The following is a 16,486-nucleotide window of genomic DNA, read 5'->3' as shown; positions in this document are numbered from 1 at the left end:
CCAGGGAACTGTAGGGGGGTTGCAGGGAAGCCATTAGAGACCAAGGAACTTAATGTGCCCCCAGTGTCCTGTGCCCTCTATACATTAACTGTCCACGTTGTCGATATCTTTGTCTTGTGTCTGAGATAATTCCTTCTCTAGATAACTGAGATTTTCCTATTGTCTAATTCAAACTTTTGGAGGGAAAGGTTTTAAACTGCAGTTGGGATAGGCTATTGTTACGATGAAAGGACACTTGGCATAACAGGAAGTTGCCACGTGTGAAATCTTCTATCCCCGGGTTTTCAGAGAGGGGTAGGAAAAGTAAAAAAAAAAGAACCGTCTAAGTATATTTAAAAGTGAAACTGACAGTAGCTCTGCTGGACCATATAAAAATCGGTGGCGATTGCACATGACTTGTCGTATGGTTCATCACAGCGGCCCCATATCGTAAACATTCCGCAGCTGTGGTTAACAAGGAGAGAGATGACTTTGTGTAGTGATAAAATGATGTTATTTAGATGTATGGAAGAAATGGTTTTGAGTGGAGGAAACTTTTTTTCTTTAAAGCGGGATTGTCACCATAAAAATCAAATTTCAACAGCAACTGGTCTGAGTGTATTAAGTGATAAAGATGCTAATCCTGCATTCAAAACTTTCAAAACTTTTTCTGCTGTTATGGTTTGGAGTTATCACATACTTTAGGAGCACTGGCCCTTTAAAGAGGAACTGTAACATCAGATCCCCTGGGGGGTACTCACCTCAGGTGGGGGAAGCCTCCGGATCCTAATGAGGCTTCCCATGCCGTCCTCCGTCCCTCAGGGGTCTCGCTGCAGCCCTCCGTACAAGATGACATCATTATTTACCTTCCCGGCTCCTGCGCAGGCGCTCTGACGGCTGTCGGCTCCGAACTACGCGGAAATACCCGATCGCCGTCGGGTCTGCTCTACTGCGCAGGCGCAAGTTTCCGGCGCCTGCGCAGTAGAGCGGACCCGACTGAGATCGGTTATTTCCGTGTAGTTCGGAGCGGAAAGCAGCCACAGCGCCCCTGCTGGAGCCAGCAAAGGTAAATATTGATTTTACAGTCGGGTCTGTCGCCGGTTGTTCGGAGGGCTGCAGCGAGACCCCCGTGGGACAGAGGAGGATGGGGAAGCCTCATTAGGATCCGGAGGCTTCCCCCACCCGAGGTGAGTACCCCCCAGGGGATGTTTTTGACGTTACAGAGTCTCTTTAATAGTCAGTGCCAAACAGTTGCATGCTGAGGTTTCTTTTTATCTATAATATATTCATCCTCTTCCATTTATTTCCCTGCCTAGCTGCCTAACTGAAACACGATCCTCTGCTCACTTGTGTTTACAAGCGAGGCTGAGGAGAAAAGAAAAAAAAAAGGGCAGAAATGACATCAAGATTTAGCCTAAACTGGGCAAAAGACATGGTTCCCGCCAGGAACAGAATTCTCTTCATTTACTATATAAAATTCACTGAAATCAAAAAGTGGACAGTACAATACATGTGTTATGTAAGTAGATCAAGTATTTATCTACTTATATATGTGTTTTTTTCCCTGCCATAGTATTTTCAATAAAAATGTCATGTTGTAGATTATACAGTGTTTGATTTTGCAACCCAGCTGATTCTTTTGATGCGCTGCTGTTCTGCAGGGTCGGACGTGAACACTTCGCCGCTCTGGAGCCTGGCTCAGGTGAAGATGGAGCCTCAGGACAATGAGGAGGGGCCGGTACACGGGCACAGTGTGCTGGGCAATGACGTCTTCGAGGAGCCAATGTCTGGCATCAGCAATTCAGACATTCCAGGCAGTCCGAATGGATCTGAAGGCAGCTATGGATCCCCCTCCCCAGAGAGCCTGATGGGCTCTTCCCCCGTCTTCAACCAGCGGCCCAAGAAGAAGATGAAGAAAATGTAACCATTGCGGAAAGAGACTCTTATCCATTGGCCAATCAGGGCGTTTGGATGTCATATGATATGATCATGTGTTCACCATCTGCTAAATAAGCTATGGAGAATAAATAAATGTTTTGTTGTTTTTTTACTTGGTACTGGTAACCGCAAACAGCTTCCTGGTCAGCACACTGTTAAACTAATATCGCCCACTTGAGCCATAGGGTAACATGAACATTACCTTGCACATTCAGTTGTAACTGACAGCTGCTGATATATAAGTGACAGCAACTGGTATATATCAGTTCTGACAAAATATTGTCAGAACTGGAAGGGATCACTGTAAGAAGAAAATGGTGAGCTTCTGAGAGGAACTGATGGTAAAGTTAGTATGTAATATTCATTTGCAGCTACGCCATGTATTTATTTTAAATAATTTTACTCCCTTCAGGTTCCCTTTAAAGTAGAGCTACAGTATGTGAATTTCCTTGCATTGGGGAGCAGGCAGAATAGATATAAATGTGAAGTGAGATCTGACTTATCAGTTTTTTGCTTTGTAAAAACTAAAAATATTGAGGTTGGGGGTGTGCTGAACTTTGCAAAGGGCTAATGATATTCAGAAGACTTAAAGAGACACTGAAGTGTCAAAAAAGCAACTTTTTATTTAATAAAAGTGTTTAACATAATAGCTCTAACTAAACCACCGCATTCCCGACGCTGTAAACTATCTAAATCCCCCCTACTTATCCCCTGCAAAATCCACTACTTTCTTGGCCGTGGATTTTGCTGCCCTTAGCGCTTCCGTGTGAGTCAGAGCTATGAGCTGAAGCCCTGCCTCACACGCGTCTATCAGCGGCGGATCTCCGCCTCTCCCCTGCCCCTCTCAGTGAAGGAAGACAGAGGGGCGGGGGAGAAGCGGCGATCAGGGCTGACAGACGCGTGTGAGGCAGAGCTGCAGTTTATAGCTCTGCCTCTTACGGAAGCGCTGCCCGGATTGCCCCCCGGGGAGTTTGGAGGGATTTAGTTAGATTAGATCGACGGGGATGCAGCGGTTTAGGTAGGGCTTTTATGTTGAACACTTTTATTAAATAAAAAGATGCTTTTTTTGAGACTTCAGAGTCTCTTTAAAACCCAGTTTGTAATTTTAACAAGCTTTAAAATTATCCCGAGCCAAAGCTCCGGATCAAAATCAGATACTTACCCTTAAGAGGGGGAAACCACAGGATCCTATTGAGGCTTCCCTCGCTACTCTGAGATCCCCCGTTGCTGAGCGTGGCCTCCCTTCACATCGGGGCCACGCAGCTTTTCTTCTTATAGCGTGGCTGCGCAGTGCAGTAGCACGTAGCCCGCTACTCCGGCTTACTGCGCATGCACAGGCGGGCTAAGTCGGCTACTGCGCGGACACGCTATAGGAAGAGGAGCTGTGCAGCCCGATGTGATTTGCAACATTGCTTTGTCACTAAACTTTCGGGGGCCGCGTTAGGCAATGGGGAACAATGTAGTAGTGAGGACAGCCTCAATAGGATCCTGAGGCTTCCCTCTCTTTAGGTAAGTGTCTAATTTTGTACCCGCACTTCCAGCTTCGGCTCGGGTATTCTTTAAAGGGGGTTTGTACATCCAAAATTGCAACGTTGCCAAAAATCTGTGCCTCCAAAATATATGAAAACTTTCTTCTTTTCTAAAATAAGTCCTTATATGTCTCTCATTTTTTTTTTCATTATACCTGGTCTTGGGTGCCTTTGCCAAACTGTATTGACTGTGCAGTGCCAGTGGGATTGTTTTTTTGCTACAGTAGCAAGCTTGTCTTACCATGCAAATAACAGAAATCTTCCTGTTTCAGATAAGATAAAGACACTATGACCACATGGTAATTGAATTCCTACCTTCCTTTGAACAGTTGTGTAAGCTTGTTTTCTAGGTGATGTTTGCTGTGGGAGGGCCAGTAAGCTGTGGCAGGAGGGAGGGGGAATTAACACTCAGCTAGGTTGATAAGGAAAAGGGTAGAAGTGATGTCACTTTTGGCATCACAGAGAAATAGTAAAGATGGAAACCGGCAGAAATATTATTTTTTTATTTTCATATCACATTTCTCCACTAATAATAAAAGGATACGTTAGCCAAATAAGTGATTTCTTATTGGATGATTTTTTTTTTCAGTTAATATGGCGTTTCATCCTACGTTAATATTAAGCTCTGTGCCAGAGCTGCAAGGTTCGGCATGTGTCAGCGGCAATAACTCACCCGCATGCCCATAAATCAGAACACTATCGATTACAACAACTTTTTTGAATTTAAACTCTAGCCGACAGCGTCTTGCCGATGGGCGTGGCCATGGTGGCAGCCTCAGGACTGTCTAACGCCGATAGGTGTAAGGTCCTGTGGGCCTGTTTTGCAGGAGATCGCGCGTGCTGATGCGTGCACATACCTGCTTGAATGGCGGAGCTCCGCTCCGCCTTCAGCCTCCCAGTGGCGATTGCCGCCAGGAGACTGTTAGATGGCGAAAGCCATCTAGTCTGTACAGCGCTGCGATTCACAGCAGAGCTGTACTGGGGACAGCTGTCTGACACGGCTGTCCCCCTGGGGGAGACAGAAGCGATCCGCTGTCATAGGCTGAAGCCTTTGACAGTCGATTGCAGTGATTGGCTGGCTGTGGGATGGAGGGAACATATAAATAATAAAAAGAAAAACATGTTTTTATTAAAAAAAACAAATATTTGGCAAAAAATAAACATCTGGGAGGGTCGATCAGACCCCCACCAACAGAAAGCTCTGTTAGTGGGTAGAAAAAAAGGGGGGGGGGAATCACTTGTGTGCTGAGTTGTGCGACCCTGCAGCAAGGCCTTAAAGCTGCAGTGGCCCATTTAGTGAAAAATGGCCTTGTCTTTAGGGGGGTTTAACACTGCGGTCTTCAAGTGGATAATGCTGTATGTTAGGGCACACATTGCCACAAGTACTAGGAGCAGTTTCTTTCCTCACACAGCTCTGCCTCTCTGCTGTTAAATCATCCCATCAGTTCCAGATACAGAAAGTGTGGGCTCTGCAGGACTGGACCATGTTCCCGCACAGGGGAATTGCTCTCTATGCCTCAGTGTATTTTTTTTAAAACCACAAAAAATCTTTATTAATCATGAAGGATCACAAGTTACAGCGAAATGCAACATATGGTTACATACAGCATTGTCATTCACAGAAAGTCTTGTATCATTACAAGTGCCTAAACTCCTCAGTGTATAGTTTATTAATCACCTTGCTGAAAGAATCTTATTCAGGTGTTTATGCTGGGAATATGATGATGAGTTTTTTCGGCAGATAGATCATTTCCGACAGGTCCGATCTTATTCCAATTATTTTTCTGATCGATTTTCTGATCACTTCTATAGAAAATCAGAATGGACCTGTCGGAAGTTATCTATTGAGCCATCTCTCTGCCGAAAAAAACTCATCATTTATTCCCAGCATTAAAGCAGATCCGAGATGAAAAACTAACTATAACAAGTAACTTGTCTATAAATCTTATCCAAAGTTTAGATAGTTTACACAGCAAATGTAGCTGCAAACAGCTTCAACAGTTTATAATAATGTATTCCTGTGATGCAATGAGAGCGGCCATGTTCTGTTTGTCACAATTCACACAGTCAAGCTGCTCTGTATCTCCAGCCCTCAGCCTGTGAAAACTTCACTCCCCTCTCCTCCTCTCTCCTCCCCTCTGCATCTGAAATCTCTAGCTAGTAACACCTCATCCTGCCCAGACTGAGCTCCCATAAGACCTTGCTACTAAGGCTGAGAGTACCAAGGCTCTCTGGAGAAGCTGTGGTCGAGGCTTGTTTAGTTTATAAGGAATTAGAGTATTAAAACAAAACAAAAAAAGTATTTGGCTTGAGGAATGCCCTATAAACTATATGAAAGGAACACAATTATGCAATGAGTAAAAGTTTATCTCGGATTCACTTGAAGTTTCCAGCAATGTGTGTTTATTGTCTTCACTTCTCTGACTATTTACAAAGGCATTATCAGGATCTTTATCAGTGTCTCTCCCTCCCAGCAGCAGCCTAGGAGGGTAGATGCAGCCAGGAGTGTAACATCACAAGCAGCCATACAGTCGGGAGTAGTGTATACACATCTCCCCGACTGCTAGTTATATTACAGCAACAGGCTACCTTGTTACCTCTTCAGATCAACCTCAGACTCTCCTGCATGTTGTGACACAGTGAAGTATATTTGTGAGATGTGTGAGGTATGAAAGAGAACTGTGAACAAATAAAGTGCCCTTAGCACTAGTGGTAATGTGTACTGTAATATAGAGCATTAGAAAAAAAAAGTTGTTTTAAACTGTAACTGTTGGGCATAAAATCAAAAGTCAATTTTTTATTTTTATCTGGTAAACAAGTAATAAGGATGCTAACCAGGCAATCCAAAAGTTAAAATCACCATTACTTTTCTTGTTGATAAATGATATTTCCCCAGTTTACCTGACTCCTATTTGGTACATTGTCGCACAAAGGAAGTTGCAGGGCATGCTGGGTTGTCCTTTTTTACTTCTCTACTTTCCCCTCAGACTTAACTAATGCAGCATGATTGGCTGAAATCTCTTTGCCTCCTGTTTTCCCCTCCCACACCTCTGTTCCTCTCTGTTTGGCCAATATTTCTCATGCTGAGACAATGCACGTTCTACAGTGGAGGGCGGGCAATGCATACACAACCAGGCAGAGGAGAGTAAGGGAGGAAATGACATCAGGATTGGCTTCAAAATAGCCACAGTTAAAATGGGAAATGCTAAGATGGATTTTCTCTTTATTTACTGTATGAAAAATCACTAAAATCAAAATGTACAATACATGTGTTATGTAAGTAGTACAAGTATTTATCTACTTATATACAGTATGTTTTTTTTTTGTCTGAGATAGTATGGCTGACAGCTCCCCTTTAGATGATAGTGTTCTTTTAACTTCACAACACATAACAAAACGGCTGAGTTTCTCAGGTGAGGCATCTGCGGGCAGCTTAACCACTTGATGACCCAGCCTTTACCCTCCCTTAAGGACCAGCGCTGTATTTGCTGATCTGTGCTGGGTGGGCTCTACAGCCCCCAGCACAGATCAAACACCAGGCAGAGCGACCAGATCGCCCCCCTTTTTTCCCCACTAGGGGGATGATGTGCTGGGGGGGTCTGATCGCTCCTGCCTGTGTGTGGCTGGCGGGGGGGGGGGGGCACCTCAAAGCCCCTTCCACCGCAGGATTCCCCCTCTCCTCCCTCCCTTCCCCAGAGATCGGAGGCTGCACAGGAACGGATCTGTCCTGTGCAGCCTCTAACAGGCTCCTGCCTATCATGTGACAGCGATCCCCGGCCGCTGATTGGCCGGGGATCGCTGATCTGGTACAACGCTGCTACTGTTAGCCGCGTTGTACAAATGTAAACAAAGCGGATTATTTCCGCTTGTGTTTACATTTAGCCAGCGAGCCGCGATCGGCGGCTCGCAGGCTATTCACGCCCCCCGCCGTGAATTGACAGGAAGCAGCTGCTCGCGCGAGCGGCTGTTCCCTGATTAATTAGCCTGCAGCCGGCGACGCAGATCTGCGTCGCTGGTCCTGCAGCTGCCACTTTGCCGACGCGCGTTATGAGTGCGAGGTCGGCAAGTGGTTAAAGGCCGTTTCTAGGCAAACTTATAACGTCTTCTGGTGAGCTGAGCGCAGGGTGATCCGAATGACGGTTCACTCTTCTGCCGCTGAAATCCTTGGCGGCTATTCCCCCTCAGAGTTGTAGCAAGTCATAGGGAGGTGTAATTGAGGGTCTGGCGATCGCCAGATCTCCGAATTACTCTTGTGTGGGTCGCGCAGCTTAGCACTAGTGCTATGGTGGTGCCGAGCTTCAGCGCCAGGCGCCCAAAATAACCTGCTCTGGTTTCTAGAGGAAGGCATTCTGAAAAGGGAGAGCTGGCAGTGCAGTGTGAGACTTCTTTGTGTGCTGATGAATGGCCTGTATACAATGCAAGGGCCTCTCTACCATATACCGGCATCTCTGCTAACGAAGATTGGCTAATTAGCATTCAGCACCCGACTGTTCCCAATTAATCATTTCCTTCACACCTTGTCGATGGCCGTCGCTGTCTGTGTTACCTGCTGGTGGCACTACAGAAACTCACTTGGGCCTAATGAGGGTTATGCTGGGAATACACGGTTCGTTTTTGCCTTCGTTTAAACCTTCGATTCGTTCGGTAAACGAATCGAGTGTTGAAAACGTATGTGAAAATAGTCATAATCTCATTATAGTTTCGATTAATAGACCCCAAAAACGAACGACTAGTGATCGAACATGTTTGATATTATCTCTCTTTATCCATCTAATCGAGCCATTGGTAGGCTTGATGGCTGTTCAGATCGATTATATATTCGTTTATGCTAGTCCGTCCCTGTAAAAAGGGATTTTCGTTTCGTTTCTTTGCAGCCTTCGATCATTGGGAAAACGAAACCATCAGAATCGAAAAAAAAAACGAAACCGTGGCTGGTGATATTAACCGTATGATCGATTATTTCGGGATCGAAAAGGACAAAAGGCACAATCGAAACGAAGGTTTAAACGAAGGCAAAAACGAACCGTGTATTCCCAGCATTACGTGTTCCTGGGATTGTGGCGATGGCGAGATAAAGAGGGCTGCATTGTTCAAAGGTACTCAAGGAGAATGTACCGTATTGTACAAGGCAATAACAGCTGCTTTCAGTCCTTTCTTAAAGAGTAACCGAGACAAACCTCAGGTCAAAAGTTAACCTTGCGTTCTCTTTAAAGCCCATCTAATAGCTCAGTCATTTGAATGCTCATATGTCACCTTTTCCATCTTTACATTTGGCACCAGTGCTGTAGCTCCGCCCCCTTGCACCCGTGCCAGCGTAATCCATTACTACATGACACTGTGGTATGTGATATTGGAGGGGATCTTAGTTTGACACTTTAAAGGACAACTATAATGAGAGGGATATGGAGGCTGCCATATTTATTTCCTTTTAAACAATACCAGTTGCCTGGCTATCCTGCTGATCCTCTGCCTCTAATGCTTTCAGCCAGAGACCCTGAAAAAGCATGCAGCAGATCAGGTGTTTCTGACAATGTTGTCAGATTAGCTTATGGGTTTAGGCTTCACCCCCTGAACCCGATAGGACAGTCCACTTGATAGATTAAAAAAATCCACCCCTCAAGCAATTCTTTTTTTTGTGCGAAAACTGTGAAGTAATTAAATTGTTTGCATTTCCCTCCCTCTAGTATGATTTTTTTATATCCCATAAGTATGCTGCCATTTTTGTCCAGGAAGCCAGAAAATTCTATTCATACCTTCTGTAATTTTCTTTTCCTGGAACATACACTGTCCTTTCCTCTTGTCCATTTGAGGCCTGATTTACTACCAGAATGGCTTGAGGGGCGAATTATTTTTATTTATTAACCTCCCTGGCGTTATGATTCTTTCTGGATTTTAGGGTCTGAAAGTGGTGCAATTTTTTCCAGAACTATTTGCTGTTTTCTTTTGCCCTGTAATTCTTAGGAATAGCTTACTAATAACAGTGAAAAGAATTTTGGAAATAAATACACACCTGCAGCTACTTTTTTCAGCGCAATGAAATAACAAAAACTCACTTACATTTTATTACTGTAAATTATATTCAATTTAATCAAGAAAATGTTTGCAGTCCTGCTGCATAACTCAAACTTATACCATATGGTACATTTTTTTTTTGCATGAAAAAATAATGCAACTACCAACAACACAAAAAATGCATATTTTCTGCATAAATAATAATGCAAATGACAAAAGATGAAAAAGTAACTATATTACAATACAGCAATTTGATTTGCATGAAAAAATAATGCAACTAACAACAACAAAAAAATGCATAGTTTCTGCATAAATAATAATGCAAATGACAAAAGATGAAGAAGTAACTATATTACAGTACAGTAATTTGATTTGCATGAAAAAATAATGCAACTAACAACAACAACAACACAAAAATGCATAGTTTCTGCATAAATAATAATGCAAATGACGAAAGATGAAGAAGTAACTATATTACAGTACAGTAATTTGATTTGCATGAAAAAATAATGCAACTAACAACAACAAAAAAATGCATAGTTTCTGCATAAATAATAATGCAAATGACAAAAGATGAAGAAGTAACTATATTACAGTACAGTAATTTGATTTGCATGAAAAAATAATGCAACTAACAACAACAACAACACAAAAATGCATAGTTTCTGCATAAATAATAATGCAAATGACGAAAGATGAAAAAGTAACTATATTACAGTACAGTAATTTGATTTGCATGAAAAAATAATGCAACTAACAACAACAAAAAAATGCATAGTTTCTGCATAAATAATAATGCAAATGACAAAAGATGAAGAAGTAACTATATTACAGTACAGTAATTTGATTTGCATGAAAAAATAATGCAACTAACAACAACAACAACACAAAAATGCATAGTTTCTGCATAAATAATAATGCAAATGACGAAAGATGAAGAAGTAACTATATTACAGTACAGTAATTTGATTTGCATGAAAAAATAATGCAACTAACAACAACAAAAAAATGCATAGTTTCTGCATAAATAATAATGCAAATGACAAAAGATGAAGAAGTAACTATATTACAGTACAGTAATTTGATTTGCATGAAAAAATAATGCAACTAACAACAACACAAAAATGCATAGTTTCTGCATAAATAACAATGCAAATGACGAAAGATGAAGAAGTAACTATATTACAGTACAGTAAATTTGATTTGCATGAAAAAATAAAGCAAATAAATGTATGTAGCAAAAAAGAACTTTAGTACACATCTCTGGTGTGGTAAATTTTGAAACAGGGGACTGCACACAGTCCGACATCGCAGTCAGGACAGTGGTATCTTGTTTCCCTGCGGATTTTTTTGCCACTGTCGTCTCGCTTTGAGCAACACACCACACACATCCTCGTGGGTGTTGCCTTTTTCTCAGTTGGTGGGACGTACTCAACAAAGTGGCGGCCGGTGAGGCGTTCTGGATTGACCACCCCAACAGCACGGCGTCCAGGTCTCCTCACATCCAGTGGTGGTCTTTGGTGCTTCAACATGATAGCTTCCACAATTCTCCACACAAAGTCTGCATGGAGCCCAGGCTGCTCGCTATACCTTTGGAAAAGAACATAAGCATTCCAAAGGCATTGCTCAAGAAGATGACGGAAGATTTTCTTATAGTATTTTTTTTGTTGTTTTCTCATCGCCGGATAAAATGTTGTCTCCTGGTCGGCTTTGTCAACTCCTCCCATGGTGTGGTTATAGTCCATGACCACCTGCGGTTTGAGGATATCTTTGCCACCCCTCGTGTGTACCATAGTAGTGGCAGTGTTATGAACGGTGCTCAGCAGGCACACATCTTTTTTGTCCCGCCAACGTAGGGCCATAATTTTTCCCTTTTGCCAGGCCACAATTTCTCCCAGTTTCAATTTCTTACAGGCAAAAGATGATGGCATGTTGCGGCGGTTCGGCCTAACAGTCCCATAGCAATCTGTCTTGTTTTGCACAAGAACCTCATATAACTCTGGCGACGTGTAAAAATTGTCTGTTGTTACACAGTAACCTTGATTCAGCAAGGGCTCGGTGAGTGTCAGAACGGAGGACGTTGCTATTCCATACTGGCTGTATGTGTCGCTGAATCGTGTTCCCTTGCCTGTGTACATCACTGAATTCCATATGTACCCAGATGATGACTCGCACAGTCTGTATGACTTTAGGCCAAATCGTGCTCTTTTTGAAGCAATATATTGGATCCAGCTTAGCCTTCCTTTGTATGCCATCAGACTTTCGTCTACGCTGACATCTCTCTCGGGCACGTAGCTATCTCTGAAGCTCCTCTGGATCAATTGGTACACGTCCCAAATTTTTCTCAGTTTGGGGGCAGGGTGGGTATGCTCATCATATTCATCGTTATTAGCAAAATGCAAAAATTTCATAATAAGTGAAAAACGATATTCAGGCATGATTGTGCCAAAGAATGGAGTGGCAAGCAGGCGGTTGGTGGTCCAATACCATTTTTGAACAGGTTTTCCCACCAATCCCTGAAGTATGATCAAGCCCAGAAATAGCCACATTTCGTCAGGGGTTACTGGTTCCCACCTTCTGTTTCGTGACTGCCTCATTTGCGTAGTCGCTAATTGTTGCTCCGCAAATCTGTTTGTCTCGCCAACAATTTTTTCAATGACCTCACTTGTCAAAAACAAAGCCAAATACGCGAGAGGGTCGTCACGGTCCACATCCACTTTCAAGCCTGGATCACCAGTGAACGGAAATCTGGGGGGTGCTGGATGAGGTGCACTGCAATCAAGGGGGCACCAAGTGCGCACATCACTTACTTCAAGTAATGAAGTGTCACTGTCAGCGTCGCTTTCACTGTCAGATGATGAGCTGTCAAAGCTCACGCTGTCGCTCAAATCAGGTGACTCAAAATCGCTGTCGCTGGTTTCCAGCTGCTCAAGCTGCTCTAAAACAGCTTTTTCGCTAGTAAGACGTTTGGACGCCATAGATGCTGGGAAGTTTACAAGCAGAGGGAAAACTGCACTTGCTCAAGTTCCACAGATTACTCTGAGGTAACTTTGTATCTAATTATGCATTCTAATATATTCACAACTTTATTGATAATCTACAAAGGCTACAACGTATTACTGAATGTAGTGTGTGTTGTTTTTTTTCACATGCTGTGCAAAACTTTATGTTTACATTGATTGATTGATTGATTATTGACTTTACATTTCTTTTTCATTACTTTTTTTTTATTACTTTCACTTTTTTTTTTCTTTCACTTTTTTTTTTTTTCCTTCTTCAATGATACGACTCTTAGGTCGCATCATTGATCGCTCCACCCCCGCCGCACAGAGAAGGGAACTGCAGGCAGGCAGAACTACAGGCAGGGGGACATGTTGCGGGCGGCACAGACATGGACACATCCTGCCGTCCGCACAAGGGAGACACAGATCCTGCTGCCATGCCTGCACTCTGGGGACACAGATTCCGGGAGATCTGCCGCACAGATCAAAGACCCCCGCCGCCCAGTTCACAGACCCCCGCCGCACAGATCAAAGGGGCCCACCGCTGCCCGCCGCACAGTTCAAAGACCCCCGCCGCACAGATCAAAGGGGCCGCCCGCCGTACAGATCAAAGACCCCCGCCGCACAGATCAAAGGGGCCGCCCGCCGCACAGTTCAAAGACCCCCGCCGCCCGTCGCAAAGATCAAAGGGGCCCACCGCTGCCCGCCGCACAGTTCAAAGACCCCCGCCGCCCGCCGCACAGATCAAAGGGGCCGCCCGCCGCACAGATCAAAGACCCCCGCCGCCCGCCGCACAGATCAAAGGGGCCCACCGCCGCCCGCCGCACAGATCAAAGACCACTGCCGCCCGCCGCACAGATCAAAGGGGAACGCCGCTGGGGGACACAGATCAAAGGATACTGCCGCTGGGGGACACAGAACAGCCGCGGAGGGGACAGAGCAGCCTCCAGCAGCACACAGTAAGTTACCACGACCCAGGCTCGGGATTACCGATAGCAGCATGTTAATTCCACCCCGAGCCTGGGTCGGGATTACCGGCAGGGGGGTTAAGGGGACTGTCCTTCCTGGTTGAGAGGTGGAGCCTAAACCCATAAGTATGTTGCCATTGTTTGTTCCAGGAAAGGAAATTTACTGAAGATAAGTATACAATTTTCAGGTTTCTGGTGTTATTCAAACACTACTGCAGGCAAATTGATCAGCAGGACAGCCAGGCAACTGGTATTGTTTAAAAGGAAATGAATACAGGAGCCTCCATATTCTACTCTTCAATCTTTTACTGGGTTTTATCCGGCAACAGCGCCACCTAACAGCAGCCAATTTTCCTGAATCGGACTATGACTATGTCCAACATTGGGCCTATGCTGGAAAAGGCCAATGTCAGACATATTCTGACATAGGATGAAAAGGGTTAATGTATGTTAGGCTTTCAATTTCTCTGTATTCTTCCACTCTGTAACTAATAGGCGCTTGTATTTACATTTACTGGTGGAGCTGAGGGAGGGGTGTAGGACGCATGCACTGTAGGGATTGTGGAATTGATACGTTCTGTATGTTCTGCAAGGGAGGGATAACTACGCCTGTGTGTCATGCACTGAATGCACTTTCGGTTGTCATCTTTATTCACAGGAGATGGGGAATGTTGTTTTTTAAAGCGGACCTGTGGTGTATAAGTAATACCAACAGTATCAGCACATAACAGAGCACCAGGACATGTCTAAAAACTAACAACTTGTGCCATAAAATCCAGGTTTTGTTGGTTAGCCACTCCCTTTTTCTGAAAAACTGCCATGGCAGATTCCTGCAAAAACTGCTAACAGATTGTGTCATCTATTAGTGGGAGGAGTCTCATAATGTGGCTTGAGAGGTCCTCTGCATCTACCTGTGTCACTGAGCCAGCCTATCACAGGGTGGTACTCTGCTTCTGCCTGTGCTACTGAGCCAGCCTATCTTAGGGAGGTACTGTGCTTCTACCTGTGCCACTGAGCCAGCCTATCACAGGGTGGTACTCTACTTCTGCCTGTGCCAATGAGCCAGCCTATCACAGGGAGGTACTGTGCTTCTACCTGTGCCACTAAACCAGCCAGGGCCGGGCCGAGGCATAGGCTGGAGAGGCTCCAGCCTCAGGCAGCAGTGTAGGAGGGGGCGCACAATTCATTCAGCTGTCATTCCTAATTGTGTATGAAGCAGAAAGAAATAAGAAAAGGGGATACATAGCAGTGACTGCAAGCCAGTTAACTAGAGATTAAGGTGTTGAGGAGGTTGTGGGCCCTGTGGCCCTCTTAGTCTAATAGCAATCAGTGTGTGACAGCTGGGGTGGGAGGGGTGGAGGGGCGCACTTTGGTGTCTCAGCCTTGGGTGCTGGAGGACCTTGTCCCTGCTCTAGAGCCAGCCTATCACAGGGAGGTACTCTGCTTCTACCTGTGCCACTGAGCCAGCCTATCACATAGAGGTACTCTGCTTCTACCTGTGCCACTGAGCCAGCCTTTCACAGAGAGGTACTCTGCTTCTACCTGTGCCACTGAGCAGCCTATCACAGGGAGGTACTGTGCTTCTACTTGTGCTACTGAGCAGCCTATCACAGGGAGATACTGTGCTTCTACCTGTGCCAATGAGCCAGCCTATCACATGGAGGTACTCTGCTTCTACCTGTGCCACTGAGCCAGCCTATCACATGGAGGTACTCTGCTTCTACCTGTGCCACTGAGCCAGCCTTTCACAGAGAGGTACTCTGCTTCTACCTGTGCCACTGAGCCAGCCTATCTTAGGGAGGTACTCTGCTTCTACCTGTGCCACTGAGCCAGCCTATCTTAGGGAGGTACACTGCTTCTACCTGTGCCACTGAGCCAGACTATCTTAGGGAGGTACTCTGCTTCTACCTGTGCCACTGAGCCAGCCTATCTTAGGGGGTACTGTGCTTCCACCTGTGCCACTGAGCCAGCCTATCTTAGGGAGGTACTCTGCTTCTACCTGTGCCACTGAGCCAGCCTATCTTAGGGGGATACTGTGCTTCTACCTGTGCCACTGAGCAGCCTATCACAGAGAGTTGCTCTGCTTCTACCTGTGCCACTGAGCCAGCCTATCACAGAGAGGTACTCTGCTTCCTCCTGTGCCACTGAGCCAGCCTATCATAGAGAGGTACTCTGCTTCTACCTGTGCCACTGAGCCAGCCTATCACAGAGAGGAACTCTGCTTCTACCTGTGCCACTGAGCCAGCCTATCACAGAGAGGTACTCTGCTTCAGCCTGTGCCACTGAGCCAGCCTATCACATGGAGGTACTCTGCTTCTACCTGTGCCACTGAGCCAGCCTATCACATGGAGGTACTCTGCTTCTACCTGTGCCACTGAGCCAGCCTTTCACAGAGAGGAGAGGTGAAGAGAGAAGTAGTGCAGTGCCAGACACAGTATGAGGCCAATCAGAGCTACCACTGAGAGCTGCTTCTCTGCAGCTTCATGTTGTCAGCAGTTGCTGCAGTGGGTAAAAAAAAGAGGGGGAACAGTCATAGCAAGTGTCATTCTGGCTCTTTTTCACTTTAGAATCTACAGCGGGGTTAAGCTCCACTTTAAAGGATACCAGAGCCCAAAAACAGATGAGAAACGGGGAGCAGGCATGTATGGGGAGCTATCCTGATGCTCACCACTCCCCCCGTTCTCTTTTCTCCCCCCTCTTGTTGCTGTAATTGCTCCGTGGCACCTTCTTCTGGACAGCCGTGACGGTAAGCATTGCAGCTTTCTGGCTGGGTTGCATGCGTGCTATAGCACGCAACCGCTGCCGGCACGCCTACCGAGAGCGCTATGTGCATGCGTGTGACGTCACTGTGGTACGTGTATTGTGGTACGCGTGCCAGCAGCGGTTGCGTGCTGTAGCACGCGTGCAACCCAGCCAGAAAGCTGCAATGCTTACAGACACGGCTGTCCAGAAGAAGGTGCCATGGAGCAATTACAGCAACAGGAGAGAGCAGAAAGGAGAACGTTTCTCATCTGTTTTTGGGCTCTGGTATCCTCTAAGTTTGCCTTGGCACCCCTTC

At 45.3% G+C, this 16,486-nt stretch overlaps 2 protein-coding genes across 4 annotated transcripts in view; one reads left to right on the top strand and one right to left on the bottom strand.

Annotated features, from left to right (window-relative positions):
* SUPT7L (SPT7 like, STAGA complex subunit gamma) overlaps nt 1–4,003 on the top strand; it is a 29,063-nt gene extending 25,060 nt beyond the window's left edge. For all 3 annotated transcript variants that reach the window (XM_068232734.1, XM_068232735.1, XM_068232736.1), the window contains exon 5: nt 1,641–4,003. In XM_068232734.1, coding sequence (XP_068088835.1) covers nt 1,641–1,903 — 263 coding nt within the window. In that variant the 3' untranslated portion in view covers nt 1,904–4,003. The remainder of the gene's footprint in view (nt 1–1,640) is intronic.
* A 6,705-nt stretch (nt 4,004–10,708) lies between these two features.
* Nucleotides 10,709–12,436, bottom strand: LOC137504850 (piggyBac transposable element-derived protein 4-like). The gene has a single exon (XM_068233442.1). The coding sequence runs from the start codon at nt 12,434–12,436 to the stop codon at nt 10,709–10,711; it is 1,728 nt and encodes a 575-aa protein (XP_068089543.1).
* Between the last annotated feature and the right edge of the window lie 4,050 nt (nt 12,437–16,486).

Source organism: Hyperolius riggenbachi, chromosome 4 (genome assembly GCF_040937935.1).
Source record: "Hyperolius riggenbachi isolate aHypRig1 chromosome 4, aHypRig1.pri, whole genome shotgun sequence".
NCBI classification, from domain to species: Eukaryota; Metazoa; Chordata; class Amphibia; order Anura; family Hyperoliidae; genus Hyperolius; species Hyperolius riggenbachi.
Note: the sequence above shows the minus strand (reverse complement) of the source record. Positions and strands in the feature narration are given on the sequence as shown.